At 42.6% G+C, this 16,180-nt stretch overlaps 1 protein-coding gene across 1 annotated transcript in view; it reads left to right on the top strand.

Annotated features, from left to right (window-relative positions):
- IQCK (IQ motif containing K) overlaps window positions 1-16,180 on the top strand; it is a 125,419-nt gene that overhangs the window by 12,868 nt on the left and 96,371 nt on the right. Inside the window, exon 4 of the mRNA XM_065893345.1 lies at window positions 15-112. Coding sequence (XP_065749417.1) covers window positions 15-112 — 98 coding nt within the window. The remainder of the gene's footprint in view (window positions 1-14; window positions 113-16,180) is intronic.

The following is a 16,180-nucleotide window of genomic DNA, read 5'->3' as shown; positions in this document are numbered from 1 at the left end:
TTTGTTTGTTTTAGGTTCCCCCAAAGAATATTTGGAAACATTCATCTTTCCAGTTCTGCTTCCCGGAATGGCTAGCCTGCTTCACCAAGCAAAGAAAGAAAAATGTTTTGAGGTCAGTTGTTTTGTTTCTTTATTTCTAAATGCTCGATAATGCATTTTTATCAGGTGGTAGCTCATTATCTTAGTACCGTCAAGTGGCTGTTTTCAAAATGATCCCTTTGGGAGGGAAAGCCTTGTTTCAGTCACTTATCCAACTCCGGCCGGGACATCTAGTTGTGCACACACACGCACTGCCATCTGTCTGTCCGCCTGGCTCTGGGGAGGTTTTCTGCCTCGCTTGGCCCGCTTGGCCTCCCTGCCTGCCCTTCTCCTGGGCAGTTGGCATCTGCCAGGTTTCTTGGGTCTTCCTGCTCCCGTTATGACATGCACAGATTATAGCTCTCCTGCCCTCTTATCCAGCTCCGGATTGACCATCCCACCTCGGGGCTCCCCCTACTCCACTTCATGCCAAATGCCACGAATGTACTTGCTTTAGGAGAGGCCTGGCCCATGGTGAGTGCTCGATGACTGGTCATTATCATACTGCAGCTAGTTATCTGTATGAATCGAGTTCCAGTCCTGGCGCACCGCCATGTAAGTACCCCAGAGGCTCCCTCTTTTCTGCAGTTGGCAGTATACATCGGGTGTGTGTCTTCCCTGCACAGTACTAGAATTTTGGATGACCTATACGCAGAGAGTAAAATAGCAACAGCATTTCACGTTGACCAAGTGCTTGCTCTGCTGGGTGCTTTGCTTAGGGCTTTATCATCACTCCCAACAGTTCTGTGAGGTTCCTCTTGATTCATATTGTCTGCATTTTGCAGATGAGAAAACGGACGAAGGGATAGATTCAGAAAGGTGATCAAGGGTGAATGGCAGAGCTAGGATTCAAATCCAAATTAAATGATTCAAAATGATATTTTAAAAAGTTGGCTGTAACTACAGTGCAAACCCCAATTTGTTTGACCCACGTCTTTAAAGCATTCACAGATAATGGTGTCACCTGCTTGGTTGCCCTTCAGCACAGGATCTCTCTGTGAGAATAGGATACTGTCCTGATGCTTTTATATACTGAAGAGACAACGTTTTCACGTGCTCTAGCAAACACTCAACTTTCCTTTTGCGCTGCCTTGACGTTATACTGACCCTCCTGTCTCTTAGTCACCCCACTTTATACCTCCCCCTAATTCACTGCCACTGGTCCATTCAGCATAACATTCCTTCTGACAGGCCTCACCGTGACAGTTGTGTCTTTAGTAGAAGCAGAAACGAATTATGAGACGTTGATCTGAAACCAGGCAGCACGCTTGTGAAGGAGGTGTTTAGGGTATGCTGCTGGGCCACGGTACACTGTTTGAGAACCGTGGGTCCACATAAGGAGTCCAAGACCCCTCAGCCTGGCTTTCACGGCCCTCTGCAGTCTTTTCCCTCCTTCCTTAGAAGGACATCTCTCTCTGTTCTCCTTCCTGGGTGATACCCTCCAGCAGATAGAACCACTTGGAGGTCCCTGTACCTGCCCCACACTTCACGGCTTCTGTGCATATGTTCCTTCATTTTTTTTTTTTTTTTTTTTTTTTGAGAAAAAAATCCTTGAGTTCTTCTTCTCTGCATATTTAAGTTCTATTTGTTTTTTCAAACTCAGCTCTGTGGCTTCTCTTTCAGGCCTACTGTTCCCAAACTGGAAGCAATTGAACCCAGCCCTCAGATTTCAGAGTATTTCATCTATTCCTCTTCTAGTGGAAAATTAAGACATCCTTGACCCACAAATACACTTCATTTTATACATGTCTGTCTCCCCCAGTATTTTAAGTTCCTTGAGGACAGATTCTCTGATTTATTTTTGTATCTCTATTCAGTGCCTAGTATATCCTACCCAGTACCTAGCCCCTGGTGAATACATAGTTGGCCCTCAATAAATGAGTGCACAGTTGGATGTCAGGGGAGCACCTCTACTACTATGTCCTTGACCAAAACCCAGTTTTCTTCTATCTGGGAAGACTGTTCTCTTGGGCTCATCCCTGGAGGGGCGCCATGAAGGGGGTGAGAGAAGAAGACATCCATATATTTCGTGAGTTAGTCAATGTAAGAGAGCAGTGAGTGGCAAATTCCACTGCCTAACCCTCCTTATATATTAATTATGCAATTAACTAGTAAATTGGGCTTTGGTTTATGGCATATTGATTAAGAACACATCTCTGGATGTGTTCTCAGGGTTACCTGGTTTTGACATCTCCCTCCACCCCAGCTGGCTGTACAGCCTTGGGCAAGTTATCTCATCTTTCTGAGCCACCATCTTTTCCTTATGTGTAAAATGAAGATGATCATAGCACCTGCTCATGGTGTTACTGAACCAGGGACTGAACCAGGGTCATTTGCCTGATGCACAGCAAGCCAAATACTAAGACACTGAGGTTTGCAGCAGAGAAGGGGTTTATTCACCAGGCAGCCAAGTGAGGAGATGGGATGACAAGTCTCAGGTCCACATTCCCGAAGGCAAGGGGCTTGGGATATTTATGGGTGAAGAGTATACCGTCAGAGGTCCAGGGGAAGGTGATTGGAGGCAGGAAAAGGGTGAGGTAATCACTGCTCTGCACAAGTATATCTGAATTACATGCTTCTTTCTTCATGGGATACATGTTCAGAAAATAGAGGTGCTAGCATGATCTGAGGGTGGAGTTTTTGGCTCTCTGACGTCACAAGGTCATTCATGGGACAACTGTGTAGGCCCAGTTTTAGGGTCGGTGGTCCCAGCCAGTTTTAGCCTGCTTGAACTGGACAAGAGCTGACTCCAAGTTTCTGAAAAACTGCTTAAGCCACCGTTACTATAGCAACCCATACGTCAGAGGTGTTATCTATAGGAGGCGGTTACGGAGTCTTGTGATGTATTATCTAGGCTACATGAAGCTTGGAGGGTATGCAATTTGCAAAAATAATTAAGGCATCCTTGATCAGTGAAAGCAGGTTATAAGCACAGGGGCTTTTAACAAGCAGTTCCCTTATCTGCTCAAGACAAGCTCAAGAATTTCTGTTAGCCACCAGTTTCGGTTAACCCTGTGGGGCACAGTTTCAATGGGATTATGCTGATGAAATGAGGTGGCCCATACAAAGTACTTAGGGCAGTCCCTGGAATGTAGGAAGAACTCAGTAAATGTTAACTTATTATTGATCATTAGTATTACTGGGCTGCAGGTTCTCCCCAGGTAGGGTGGGTTACACCCATTACCTGAGTGGGCTTGCTCTTGTTCCTTGGCTACCCAGAGGCCTTATTCAGCACTTGGTCCCAGCTCCCCCCCAAGCATCTGATTACACAAGGACTTCATGAAGAAGGTTTATTTTGCTGATACTTTTATAGGGAGGTGGGAAGAGGGGTTTGTTGGCATCTATCAAGCAATACTTCATTAATCCTGTCTAGAACCACGTCTGTCCTCTCCAGGCGCCTCCTCCCACACAGCCTCTCCAGACCCCTTTTGGGTCCTGAACAATTCAGCTCTGGCTCTCAGCCTGCATAGCCCACTCAGCAAAGAAAAGTGCAGCATTCGGCTTACCCTTCCTTCCTCAAAATGCAATTCAACCGCTATTCATAGCTTTTGGTGGGTGGGAGTGGTGGTAGGGGGCTTCACACCTCTCACCCCAACAGAGACAGAATTGCAAGGTTTTCTTCATATTTCTCTGGCAGAAATTCTTAGTTTTGAGACACAGGCCTGGTGAATTCAAATCTGGGAAACCTTAATCCTGCTATATTCTCCTGACATTCTGGTACAGACCAGTTGTCCAGATTGAACCAGAAAAAAACACAATGATCAGATCCCCATTTTCATTAACATGAGAAGCTGCTCTGCTGAAGGGGACTATAAACAGAAAAAGCTGGTAAAATGAACGCCAGCAATTCAGGTACTGACTGTCCATCCAGGTCATGGTGGTCCCCTCACTTGTGGTTTGACTGCTGCTATCATAATAGTGATCGTATTAATGGTCAGAGAAGCTATCTCACTGGTTAGTTGTCTACTGTGTGTCATCACTGGTCAAATTGCTTTATACGCATCATCACATTTCACCCTTACAATCAACCTCTAAGCCAGATCCCCTTTTCCGTCAACTGCTTTTTACAGAGGAGTCCCAGGAACTCAGAGAAGTCGAGCATTACCTAAGATCACCCAGCTAGTGAGCAATGGAGCAGGTCTTCAGCCAAGGTCCAGATGCTCCGAGAGCCTGTGCTTTCATCCCTCTCAAAAAATGGGGCTTGGAGGCTGTCCTCTAAATAGCTCCAGGAAATACAAATTTTTAAAATTTGTGGTTCTTTTCTGGAGAACAGATTGCTACTTGCCTTAAGTTATAAAATCTAAACTGCTTCTATTCTTGTGTATTTTTCATTTGCTTGTTTGGCTTCCCCTGACGACTTAATTCTTGTCCCTCATTTGTAACTGAGCTTCCCCTCCTCTGTGTGGTGTTAAACAGGGCAAGGCGTGGCCATATGGAATGGTAGTGAGGCTGGGGACCAGAGAGCAGAGCCCTTGGCCTGACCCTGTATGTGTCAGATGGCCTTGCCTCTCTGGCTTCAGGTCCTGCTGCTAAATGAGAGAGACCAGACAATCCTGCAAGTCATATTTCAAGGATCTTTGTTTTTAATCCTGCTGTTGGCCAAAGTATATTCAGTGTACCCTGCCTTTTATTAGCTTGATCAGAGGATGGAACGCAGTGATTAAACAATGAAATAAATGAGCACAATGGAATAACCTTTGTTTGGATATGTGTGAGAATATCTGCAAACATATTAAGCCACCCAAGTTCAGTTCCTTTCAACAAACATTTATTAAGCCCTACTATGTGCTGATCATGGGGCCAGGCCCTGGACACCCAGAGAGGACAAGTCTGGCCCTGTCCTCAAGGAAACCACAGATGAGTAGCAAAGCCCTCGGTAGCTGAAGGATAAAGGTAGCTTTTATTTTCTTCCCCTTTGTTCTCTTTTGCTCCTCCAAAAGAAGAACGAATATGGAGAAACAGCGAGCGTAGATCTGGTGCTAGACATTCACTTCTAGACCTTAAGGCAGTTATATTCACTTGTGCAGCCTTTATTCTAATTTATTCAACTGTTATTCTTCTAATTTATACAAAAATCAGCTAAAAGGACAGTAATTAAGATTTTACATCGAGGGTTGCATGTCTAATTTTTGCCCATAAATAATTTTGTAATGAGGGGGCTAGAAACAGTTTCCAGCCTCCAGGCAATGATAAAATGCTTTTAAAGAATCAGAGAAATTTCTATTTGTATTAGAGAGTAATGAGGCATCCTTGTGCCAACTCATACTTCATCTTTGACATCCCATGGATGAGCTGCCACTGGGACTAAATGAAAACAGATGAAACCTCAAATGCTGCAGGTGCTTGAATGGAGCATTAGACTTTCAATGCTATAATGAATGATCAAAGGTGTAAAAAAAGTGGGTTCCTAAAACTGAAAACTTGCAAGAATTGATAAACTTTACAGGCAGCTAGACACCTAGTGTGACCACTTCCTTGCAGTGTGACCCTATGGAATCTGTGAGTAATCCTCAACTACTAAAGGGATGACAGAGGTGCTCTCGTTACCAGGAGGATGACTCACCGAAGGGTGCTCACAAGCACCGTTGAATGTTACCTTCCTGCCCCGCCTTCTCTTCAGTCTTTACCTGGAAGTTCAGTATTTGAATGCTTCAAATAGGCAAGATGGGTGAATTATCATTACTTCTTTCCATGCCAATCCTGATTCAGGATTTTAGGATTTCTTAATTAAATTTGATTCCCTCCCCACCTCCCCCCCGCCCCCGACATCACGTAGTCTTTTGTGGGTTATTTTTGCTGGCTTAAAAATTACATTATTGCCATCTCAACATTTGTCAGACCCAAGTGGAGCTCCTCTTATCCAGATCTGCACAAGAGATTTGCATTTTCTTGATTCAGCTCTTCCTCACATCCTGTCATCGAGAATAGATGCTTAAACTGAATGATAACCAGCCTCCAGCCGAAATTACATAACGGGAGCATTCTTATCTGTCACCCACAATTGAATGTGCATCCAAATGGCTCTTGAACAGCAGCATAATTCATTGTTAATTAGGGCCATTCAAATTATATCTTGAAACGGCATTTGTATTAGGTCACTTAAGAATAATTGCTGATTTGTATTTTGCCCTTAAAATGCTGACTTCTAGTTATTTTTTCGTGCTTTCCTCATTTTCTGTTTTGTCCTGTGATATTGTTCCAGCAATACCTGGAACATAGTAGGGACCCACTAACAGTTGTGGGATGAATAAATGAATATGATTCTGCAAAAGTCAGAGCCTACTTTTAAGATCATAATTAAGTTACAGGAGCACATAGCTGTTACATGCAAGAGGTCATTTACTAACTGTACCTGCACTGTCTGGATTTATTACTTCCGGAGGTAGGTAGACCATGGGGAGGCTGTCCAGATCTGTCGGGTCCCCTGAAGCTAGAGCTGAGGAAGGAACAAATCATCTAAAATTGAAGGAGCCTCACAGCCAGTGGAGAGCCAGAGAGTTGAAAAAGAGGCTGGAATTCAAGAATAGTAGTTTCTAGCACATTTAGAGCCCGTACTTTGTGCCAGACACTGTTCTAAGCACTTTAGCTGCGGAAACTCATTTAACGCTCCCAACAGTCCTCTGACGTGGGTGCTATTCTTGCCGTCTTACAGATGAGGGCCGTGCGGCACCAGGGTTAATCAACAAGCCAAGTACATAACTAGTGAGTGGCAGAGCCAAGAGTCAAACGAGCAGCCTGTTTCCTGAGTCTAGGAATTTAACCACTGGACCATGCTGACGGCAGGTCTAATGGCTTTCAAAAGCAGAGGCTAGATTTGGATAGGAAAGATGATCTGGGGACTTCCCTGGTGGTCCAGTGGCAAAAACTCCGTACTCCCAATGCAGGGGACCCAGGTTTGATCCCTGGTCAGGGAACAAGATCCTGCATGATGCAACTTAAGATCCCACATGCCACAACTAAGACCTGGCGCAGCCAAATGCATAAATAAATATTAAAAAAGAAAAAAAGAAATGATCTGGAGGCACTAGAAAAGAGGACTAAGATGCTAGGCAGGCCTGGGGCAGACACCTCGTGGGGCAGAGCCTTTCATTAGATTGTCCTGTGAGCACCAGGACACCTCAAGGAAAACCAGAGAGAGAGAGGCGACGCCTAATGACTAGGCCATAAAGCATTTGGTCAATTACTCATACACCTGGTGTGTGTGTGTGTGTGTGTGTGTGTGTGTATGTGTGTCTACGTGAATGAGGAGGTCTATGGCACATGGTCCAGTGGTTCAGAATCTGGCCTATGGAATCAGACAGACTCTGCCTGGGAGAGAGTGTGCAAGCTTGATGATTTTGATTTCAATTCATAATAACCCAATTTTGTATATATGCCATTTTAGATATTATGAATTAGACTGATGAATTTCATAACCAAATAGTTTGCTTGTCATTAGATATTTAAATCTTTCAAATGCTCAGAATAAAATTCAGATTATTTAATAACCAGATATTTCTCTATTCCTTAATTTTTAGAGAATACAATTAGAGGACTAAACCATAAATGTATAATTTCCATGAGTTATGTCAGCCTTAGAAGTAAATGAAGACCCTGCTCATTTCATGATATGAATTCAGCAAGTGAAATAGATTTCTTTAATCCTTTCCCAGAAGGTTGTTTTCAACTATGTGTAAAAAGGTCATAGAGAAAACTTAAGTGGCATCTGTAGGGCATTACACTGACCACCTATAAATAAAGTCGATGAGCCTCTTAGTTTTGCTGTGAAATTAGCTGGGTGCTAGCAGTGGTTTATATGTTGTTAAACAGCTATACTGTGTGAAAGGTAATGACTGGAAATGGTTAGTTTGTACAAATAGCTGGTAGAAGCATATTTGTGGGCCAATAATAGATATTGTACAGGCATTTCCTGAATGTAGATAATAGTATCCAAATTGTTAGCCAATAAATGAAAAATCACATGTAAGTTGGGGGAGAGATGACACTTTTGGAGCCTTTGCTCTCCTATATTATATTTCAGTATTTCAGTAGTATTTGAAATTTTTAAAATAATAATGACTTATTTTTGTAATCAGAAAAAATAGAAGTTATAAATAAATAACAATTTCCAACCCATCTATTTGACCTTGCTGCCCTGTCTAGGTGATTTTCTTTGTCTCCTTCATGGTCACTGGCACACTGTGTAAACCACCTCATCTCCAACTTTTTACCATTCATTCTCTTTAATGTGTGACCCTCTGGCACCAACAGTGCTCTGGTTCAGCTCTTTTCAAGTTTCCTTCATGACCCAGTACCGCCAAATTCAGTGGCCTCTTCCAGGGACAAAGCAGAAAGGTGGCCAACAGAGCAGGAGCAGAGTGAGCGAACGAGACGGGAGGTGAGGCCAGCAAGGTCGCTCTGCGCAGCCGTATCGTGTAGGCCAGTGAGGAGTGTGGGGTTTATTTTGAGAGCAATGGGAATTCATCAGACCGATGGCTCTCAACCCTGGTGGGCCCACTCTCCTCCCCTTACCATCATATATTATAGTGCCCTTCTTAACTATCCTGAAATGAAAGGCTTAGTCCTACTACCTATTTATCAGTTACCTGATTGATGTATTGTTGACAGTAAACTACCTGAAAACTTCATGGCTGAAAGAAACAATGATTTATTATTTCTTTTTGCCAGTGAGACTTGGCGGTTCTTCTGTCAGTCTCACCTCGACTCACCCATGTGGCTGCTTTCAGCTGGTGTCGAGGCTGCACCAGGAGGTCCAGGCTGCCCTCACTCACCTGTCTGGGGCCTCAGTGCTGGCTCTTGGCTCTTCAGCTCCTCTCTGCCTGGCTCTCGTCCTCCAGCTGACCAGACCAGCTCCTTCACAGCCTGCTGTTTTCAGGGCAGCTTTCCAAAAGGCCGAAGGCAGAAGTGTAGGGCCAGAGCTCTGGAACTCCAGCATCACTTCCATTGCATTGCATTGCTCAAAACAGCTCACAAGGCCAGCAACTCAACAAAGCAACTCAACAGTGAGCAAGAAATGGACTCCATGTAGAAGAAGTAGCAGAGTCACATTGCTAAGGGGCATGGACCCAGGAGGCATGATCAATTAGGGGCCACTATCATCGTAATCTATCCATACAGTAATTTCAAATATATGTATATAGTGGCCATTTATATTATAGTGGACTATAATATAAATGAGAAAGAAAATAAAAATCATTTGTAATATAGGTAACATGTATTTCCTTTTTCAAACCTCAAATAAAACTACACTAGAAGATATTATGAGGTAGTCACTTGCTTGCACCTATGCATAGACTCACAATGAACACAACAGCTACAAAAGGCAGAGTCACATGTGTTATATCAGTCACTCAAGTCATGTAAGTGATATTGTCCTTGGTGATATGATTTTCTGAAATGGCAAGAAACTGAGGTTCTGAATAAAACACGGTACAATTTTCTCTTAATATACATGATAGTCGCTCTTCTGGAAAAATCAATGTATATTAAAACCATGCAGAAAGACTTTGTGTTTATATATTAAATGGAGCTAAGTTTTAGATTCAGATCATTGTAAACAGTTTTTTACCTAATAAACATCCAGTGAGATATTTGAAAATATTTAGGCTTCAGGCAGGTTTTTGTTTTGTTTTGTTTTGCTTTGTTTTGTTTTACACAGGACTCATAATCGCAGGGCATAGAATATCTCTGGTTCAGAAGTCTAAATTGGGTCTGCAGGACTGTGTTCCTTCTGGAGGACCTAGGGGAGGATCTATCTATTTGCCTTTTTCCATTTCTAGAGGCTGCACATTCCTAGGCTCATAGCCCTCGTCTATCTTCAAAGCCAGCGATAGTATCACTCTGACCTCTGCTCCCATCATCACATCTTGTCTGACTCTTACCCTCCTTCCGCCCTTGTAAGAACTATTGTGATTACATTGGTCCCACCTGGATAAGCTTCCCATCTCATGATCCTTAATTTAATCACATCTGCAAAGTTCTTTTGCTGTGTAAGGTAACATTCACAGCTTTTGGGGATTAGGACCTGGACATCTTTGTGGGGTAATTATTCAACCTACTGCACCCAGGACATCAGCACTGTTTATTTTAAAGGAAAAACATTCAAAGGGCTGCAGGGCCAAGTAGATAATGAAACAGGCATGGAATAACAATAAAGAGACACCAGGGAGTGGTTGGGCCTTGTGGCCACCGCAGAAGCTCACGCACTACAGGGGCAGCTGCTACGTTTCTCATTTCCTACTGATCGTCACCATGCAGAACATGGGCTCAGTGTGGCCATATCTCCTGAGTTTTCAATAGAAGCCCCCAATTCATATTTTACCATGAACTGTCCTGATGAATTTTTAAAATACTTTTGACAGTTAATTTTTTTTCTTTCTTTTTTTAAAAATTTATTTATTTTGGGCTTCCCTGATGGCGCAGTGGTTAAGAATCCGCCTGCCAATGCAGGGGACACGCGTTCGAGCCCTGATCTGGGAAGATCCCACATGCTGCAGAGCAACTAAGCTCACGTGCCACAACTACTGAGCCTGCGCTCTAGAGCCCACGAGCCACAACTGCTGAGCCCATGTGCCACAACTACTGAAGCCCGTGTGCCTAGAACCCATGCTTGGCACGTGGGTTCTTGGCATGTGGGATCTTGGCATGTGGGATCTTCCCGGACCAGGGCTCGAATCCATGTCCCCTGCACTGGCAGGCAGATTCTTAACCACTGTGCCACCAGGGAAGACCAACAGTTAATTTTCAAAAAGATTAAACACAGCGTGCCAAACAGAGCACATTTGTAAGCTAGATCTCACCAACTGGTGATCTCTGGTTTGTACTCTTAAGTTCTCCTATGAGTTCCTGGTCTGCATTTCTTCACTATTTACTGACTGTCCACCCTGCCCATCAGGACATACTGATCCCCCCTGCCACCAGACCACATCCTTAGGAACATAACTACTACCATTTATGAGGTGTCTCCTTTATGCCAGGTTCTGTGATGCTCAACATTTGTTTACAAGGTCTCACTGATTTTCAAGATCAGCCTTGTGCTATAGGTGGTGTTCTTATCATTCTTTAAATGTGGAAACTGCAGACTAGAAAGAATGAACAACTTTACTTGCACACACAGGTTGCTGAGCTAGTTAGAGGCAGAGCCAGGATGCCAACCTGTCCTTCTGACTCTAAGGCTCAGCCCTTAACCACTCCAGGAAATCAACTCTTGACCCAAATGATGGAGGCTGCAGCTCACCCCTGCCCCTGCAGGCTGTTTGCAGTGCCCTTGCTGGCCCCTGCTGGCTCCTGCCCTCCCACCCAGACTGAACTGCGTTAGCTCAGTCTGGATCCAGACCCTGAGCCTGCCTCACCTGCCCTTTGGATCTGGAATCTGTTCTTGAGATCTCTTGCTTTTAAACCCCACTCCTTTAAAGGACTCTTGACCTTTGCCCATTTTAAAAAAGAGGTAAGAATGGAATGATTATTATACAAGTAATACTTGCTCTGTATAGAAAAATTAGAAACTACCAATAAGAAAAACAAAGTCAAACAACCAAAAACCCCACATCCGTCATAATTCTAGCCCTGTTAATGTTAAATATCTTGGTAGGCTTTTTAAAATTCACATATACTCATACTTTTATATTTAGTACATACTAATGTATTTTTTTTAACATTATACTCACTGTTTGTAACTTGTACTTTCTACTTAGCAATATATCAGGAACATCTTTCCTTAATGCCACATATAACAACTTTGTGGACTTTCATAGTGGGGCTGCACCTTGATGCATTGAACCTATTGCCTGTTGTTGGGCATATAATTTTCTGATTTCTTGGTATTCTAAATGATACTTCATTGAAAATTATTGCTTATATTTCTTTATGCACTTGGGGACTCCAGTTGTGAGTATCCTCCTCTGTCTTCGGTCTGCCTCAGATAAGAAACCTTTCCCCACCATACTTCCTGGATTCAGCTGCTAAATCTTGTTGATATGTGTCTTCGGTAATGATTTTTGATTCATCCATTCAGCAAATATTTTTGGACTCTGATTATGTAAGGAAGTATAATGTGGTAGTTAAGAGCAAGGGTTGGGCTTCCCTGGTGGCGCAGTGGTTGAGAGTCTGCCTGCCGATGCAGGGGACACGGGTTCGTGCCCCGGTCCGGGAAGAGGCACAACAGTGAGAGGCCTGCGTACCACAAAAAAAAAAAAAAAAAAAAAAAAAAGAATCCACCTGCCAATGCAGGGGACACAGGTTCGAGCCCTGGTCTGGGAAGATCCCACATGCCGTGGAGCAACTAAGCCTAGTGAGCCTGCGTGCCACAACTACTGAAGCCCATGTACCTAGAGCCCATGCTCTGCAACAAGAGAAGCCACTGCAATGAGAAGCCCGCACACCGCAACGAAGAGTAGCCCCCACTCGCCGCAACAAGAGAAAGCCCGCATGCAGCAACGAAGACCCAACGCAGCCAAAAAAAAAAAAAAAAAGAGCAAGGGCTATTTTAATATTATTTGATCCTTTATGCATAGGTATTATTTGATAAAATTTTTTAAAAATTTTAAGAGAAGGTATTAGAATCGATAAAGCTGGGTTGGAATCTCAGTTGGGCTACTTACTTGAATAACCTCCTATCACCGAGTCTCAGTTTTTCATGTGTGGAAGAGGGACCATAATGTATACTTCACCAGCTTGTTCTGAGCATCAAGCTAGATCATGGGGATAATACCTGGCACATAGCAAGTGCTCAATAAATAACTTGATACTGTTATGATTTTTCTTAGGCCCTGTGGGAAGCACACAGAGAATAACAACAATGAATATCGCAGTGGTCCTGATCTCAGGCTCTCCGTTTTCTATCTCCTATTGATCTCTGCCTTTTATTGACTTGACTCTTATCTATTAATCTGTTCTGCTTACTTGCAACATAGACAACAGGTTAGTATCCAGCCTGTAAGGAATTCCTATAAATCAATAAGAAAAAAGAGAACAACACAATAGAACTATGAAATAGAAAAATAAACAAAGGATAGGATCAGGAAGTTCACAAAAGGGTAGACCCAGAGAGCCAAGAGCAAATCAAAAGATGCTCAGTCTCGCTAATGTTGAAGGAAATAAAAATAAAACCACAGTGGTATCATGTCTCACAGATTAGCAAAAATATAAATGTTTCACAATATAAGAAATGGATGAAGCTGTGGAAAAGAGAACTTTCATGTACCGGTACATAATTGGTACCACGCTTCTGGAGAAAAAGTTGGCAGAACTTTCTAGTAAAATAGAAAATAAACATACTATTTGACTAGACATGTCTCTTCTAAGGTTGTACACTGCTGCAAAAACTCTCAATAGTTATACACAAAGAGCTCTGAAGAAGGACATTAAATGCAGTATTGTTTGAAATGGAAATGATCATAAGGTCCTTTGACAGGAGGATGTATAAATAAAACTTTTTTTTGAACAGCTTTATTGAAGTACAATTTACATACCATAAAATCCACTATTTACAAAAGTGTCCATCATAGATGAATAGATAAACAAAATATGGTATATCCATACAATGTAATATTATTCAGCCTTAAATGGGAAGGAAATTCTGTCATATGTTACCACATGGATGAAACTTGAGGACATTATGCTGAGTGAAATAAGCCAGTTGCCAAAAAAGACAAATATTGTATGATTCTGCTTATATGAGACACCTGGAGTAGTCAAATTCATAGGGACAGAAAGTGGAATGCTGGTTTCCAGGGCCTGGGGGAGGGGGGGCATGGGAAGTTGTTGTTTAATGGGTGTGGAATTTGTTTTGCAAGATGAAAGGAATTCTGGAGATTGGTTACACAACAATGTGAAGGTACTTAACACTACTGAATTGTACACTAAAAAATGGTTAGGACGGTAAATTTTATGTTGTGTGTATTTTGCCACACTTTTAAAAAATGATTTTTAAAAATCCACTCTTTTTAAGTGGAGCAAATTTAGAGCTGTGCACCGCAACCTAATTTTAGAACATTCCCATCATCACAAAATATCTCTGGTGATCGTTTGCTGTTACTTCTCATTCCTACTCCTGCCCCCAGGCAACCACTGATCTATTTTTTTATCTCTATAGATTTACCTTTTCTGGACATTTCATGGGAATAGAATCACACACAATATAGTCTTGCATCTGGTTTATTTCACTTAGTACAGTGTTTTTGATGTTCGTTGATGCTGTAGCAGGTAGCAGTACTTAATTCAATTTTATTGCTGAATAATGTTTTCATTGCATGGACTTTGTTTTGGGGTTGCTTCCAGTTTTTGGCTATTATGAATAAAGCTGCTATGAACATTTGATTACAAGTCTTTGTGAGCATATGTTTTCATTTCTCTTGGGTAGATACCTAAGAGTGGAGGAAACCAAGTTTTTAACCTGACCTTATTACATTTGATTGAATGTCGTGACATTTAAATGGGTTCAGACAGCAGATCTCAATTTTTCATTTTGGAATCTAGCACCTAAATAGGAAATATGGCTCAAAGTTAAGGGCTGTTTCATAATGACCTATCGTTACCAAACAGTTACCATCTGTGTGATTAATCAATGGTGATTAATGGCAATCAGGAGTACTTCCTAAATGCCAGGCATTATTTCACATTGTGGTCTCATTTAATCATCACAGTAACACTTTGAATGGGTGATTTTACTGTCTCATTTTGTTGCTGAGGAAACCTGAGACTGAGAAGTTCACATGGCTCCTAAGAGGAAGAGCCTGGGTTTGAAGCAGGAGTCAGGCTTTGGAGCCTGGCACCCAGTTCTACTATGTCAATAAAGCTGCTAGTGCTGAAAAGCCTTCCTTTTGCAACTCGGAATTGCTGTCAGATCCAGTTTGTAAACCGTGCAAGAAAGTCTTATTATAGCTGTATAGTCATGCTTCTTTTCTTTCTTCTTTTTAACAAAAGCAACATTGATCACTTCATTCTCCAAACTTGGCTGGGAGTTGCTTTTTTTCTAAAAATCAAAGTCATCCTCAAGAGACAAGGCTTTAAAAAGAAAGCCAACAGGCTCTGACTTGAGGATAACCCCATGGTTGTCCTACAAAATAAAGGCAGTGGCTCTGTGATAGGATTTTCCTGCTCTACTCTAAAGCTTTGTTCTCTTGCCTTCAGGGGCATGGTTCTGTGCCGGGTGGCTATGGTAGCAGTCTTGACTGGCCACTTGATAGGGAGAATGTTACCATTTGGCCATAAATTGCATTTCATTTTTTATACTCTGGCATCAGTTAACTTTTTGCTACATAACAAACTACCTCAAAAGCTAGTGTCTTAAAACAACAATTTATTTAGCTCACTGTTCTGCAAGTCAGCAATTTGGACTGGGCTCAGCTGGGAGGTTCTTCTGGCCTTGGCTGGGTTTGTTCGTGTGTTTGTGGTCAGCTACCAGGTAGGCTGGGTGCTGGCTGGTCTAAGATGGCATCAGTTGGGATGGATCATCTCTGTTCCACTTGGTCTCTCATCCTCCATCAGTTTAACCCTGGATTGCTCACATGACAGATGGACAGGGTTGCAAGAATTTAAGAAGTCCTCAAGGCTCTTGAACCTGAGGCTTGGAACTGGTACAGTGTCACTTTTGCTGTGTCACATTGGCCAAAGCAAGGCATGAGGCCATCCCAGATTCAAGGAGTGAGAAATAGAGTCCATCTCTTGGTGGGAAGACATGTATACAGGGAGGGGTGGAGAATGGCCCTTTTTTGCAATTCCTCTTACACTGCATTAGAAATAAAATGGATTTGGCAGCAGGTGGCAGGTTTGACTTCTGTCTCTAGCCTAGTATCTTCAGGGAAGTTACTTGCCTACAACTTCCTCCTCTCCTCATTTGTAAACCACAGACAGGATGACTGAGGATTACATTAGGTAATGTGTGAAGGAGCTAGCTCTGGAGTCCAACCAGGTTCAAATTCTTTTTCATTTACTCTTTTTTTAAATTTTATTTTATTTTTTAATTTTTGGCTGTGTTGGGCCTTCTTTGTTGCACGCGGGCTTTCTCTAGTTGCGGCGAGCGGGAGCTACTCTTCGTTGCGGTGCACGGGCTTCTCATTGTGGTGGCTTCTCGTTGCGGAGCATGGGCTCTAGGCATGCAGTC

Source organism: Phocoena phocoena, chromosome 15 (assembly GCF_963924675.1).
Source record: "Phocoena phocoena chromosome 15, mPhoPho1.1, whole genome shotgun sequence".
Taxonomy (NCBI): domain Eukaryota; kingdom Metazoa; phylum Chordata; class Mammalia; order Artiodactyla; family Phocoenidae; genus Phocoena; species Phocoena phocoena.
This window is presented reverse-complemented; position numbering and strand designations above follow the sequence as displayed.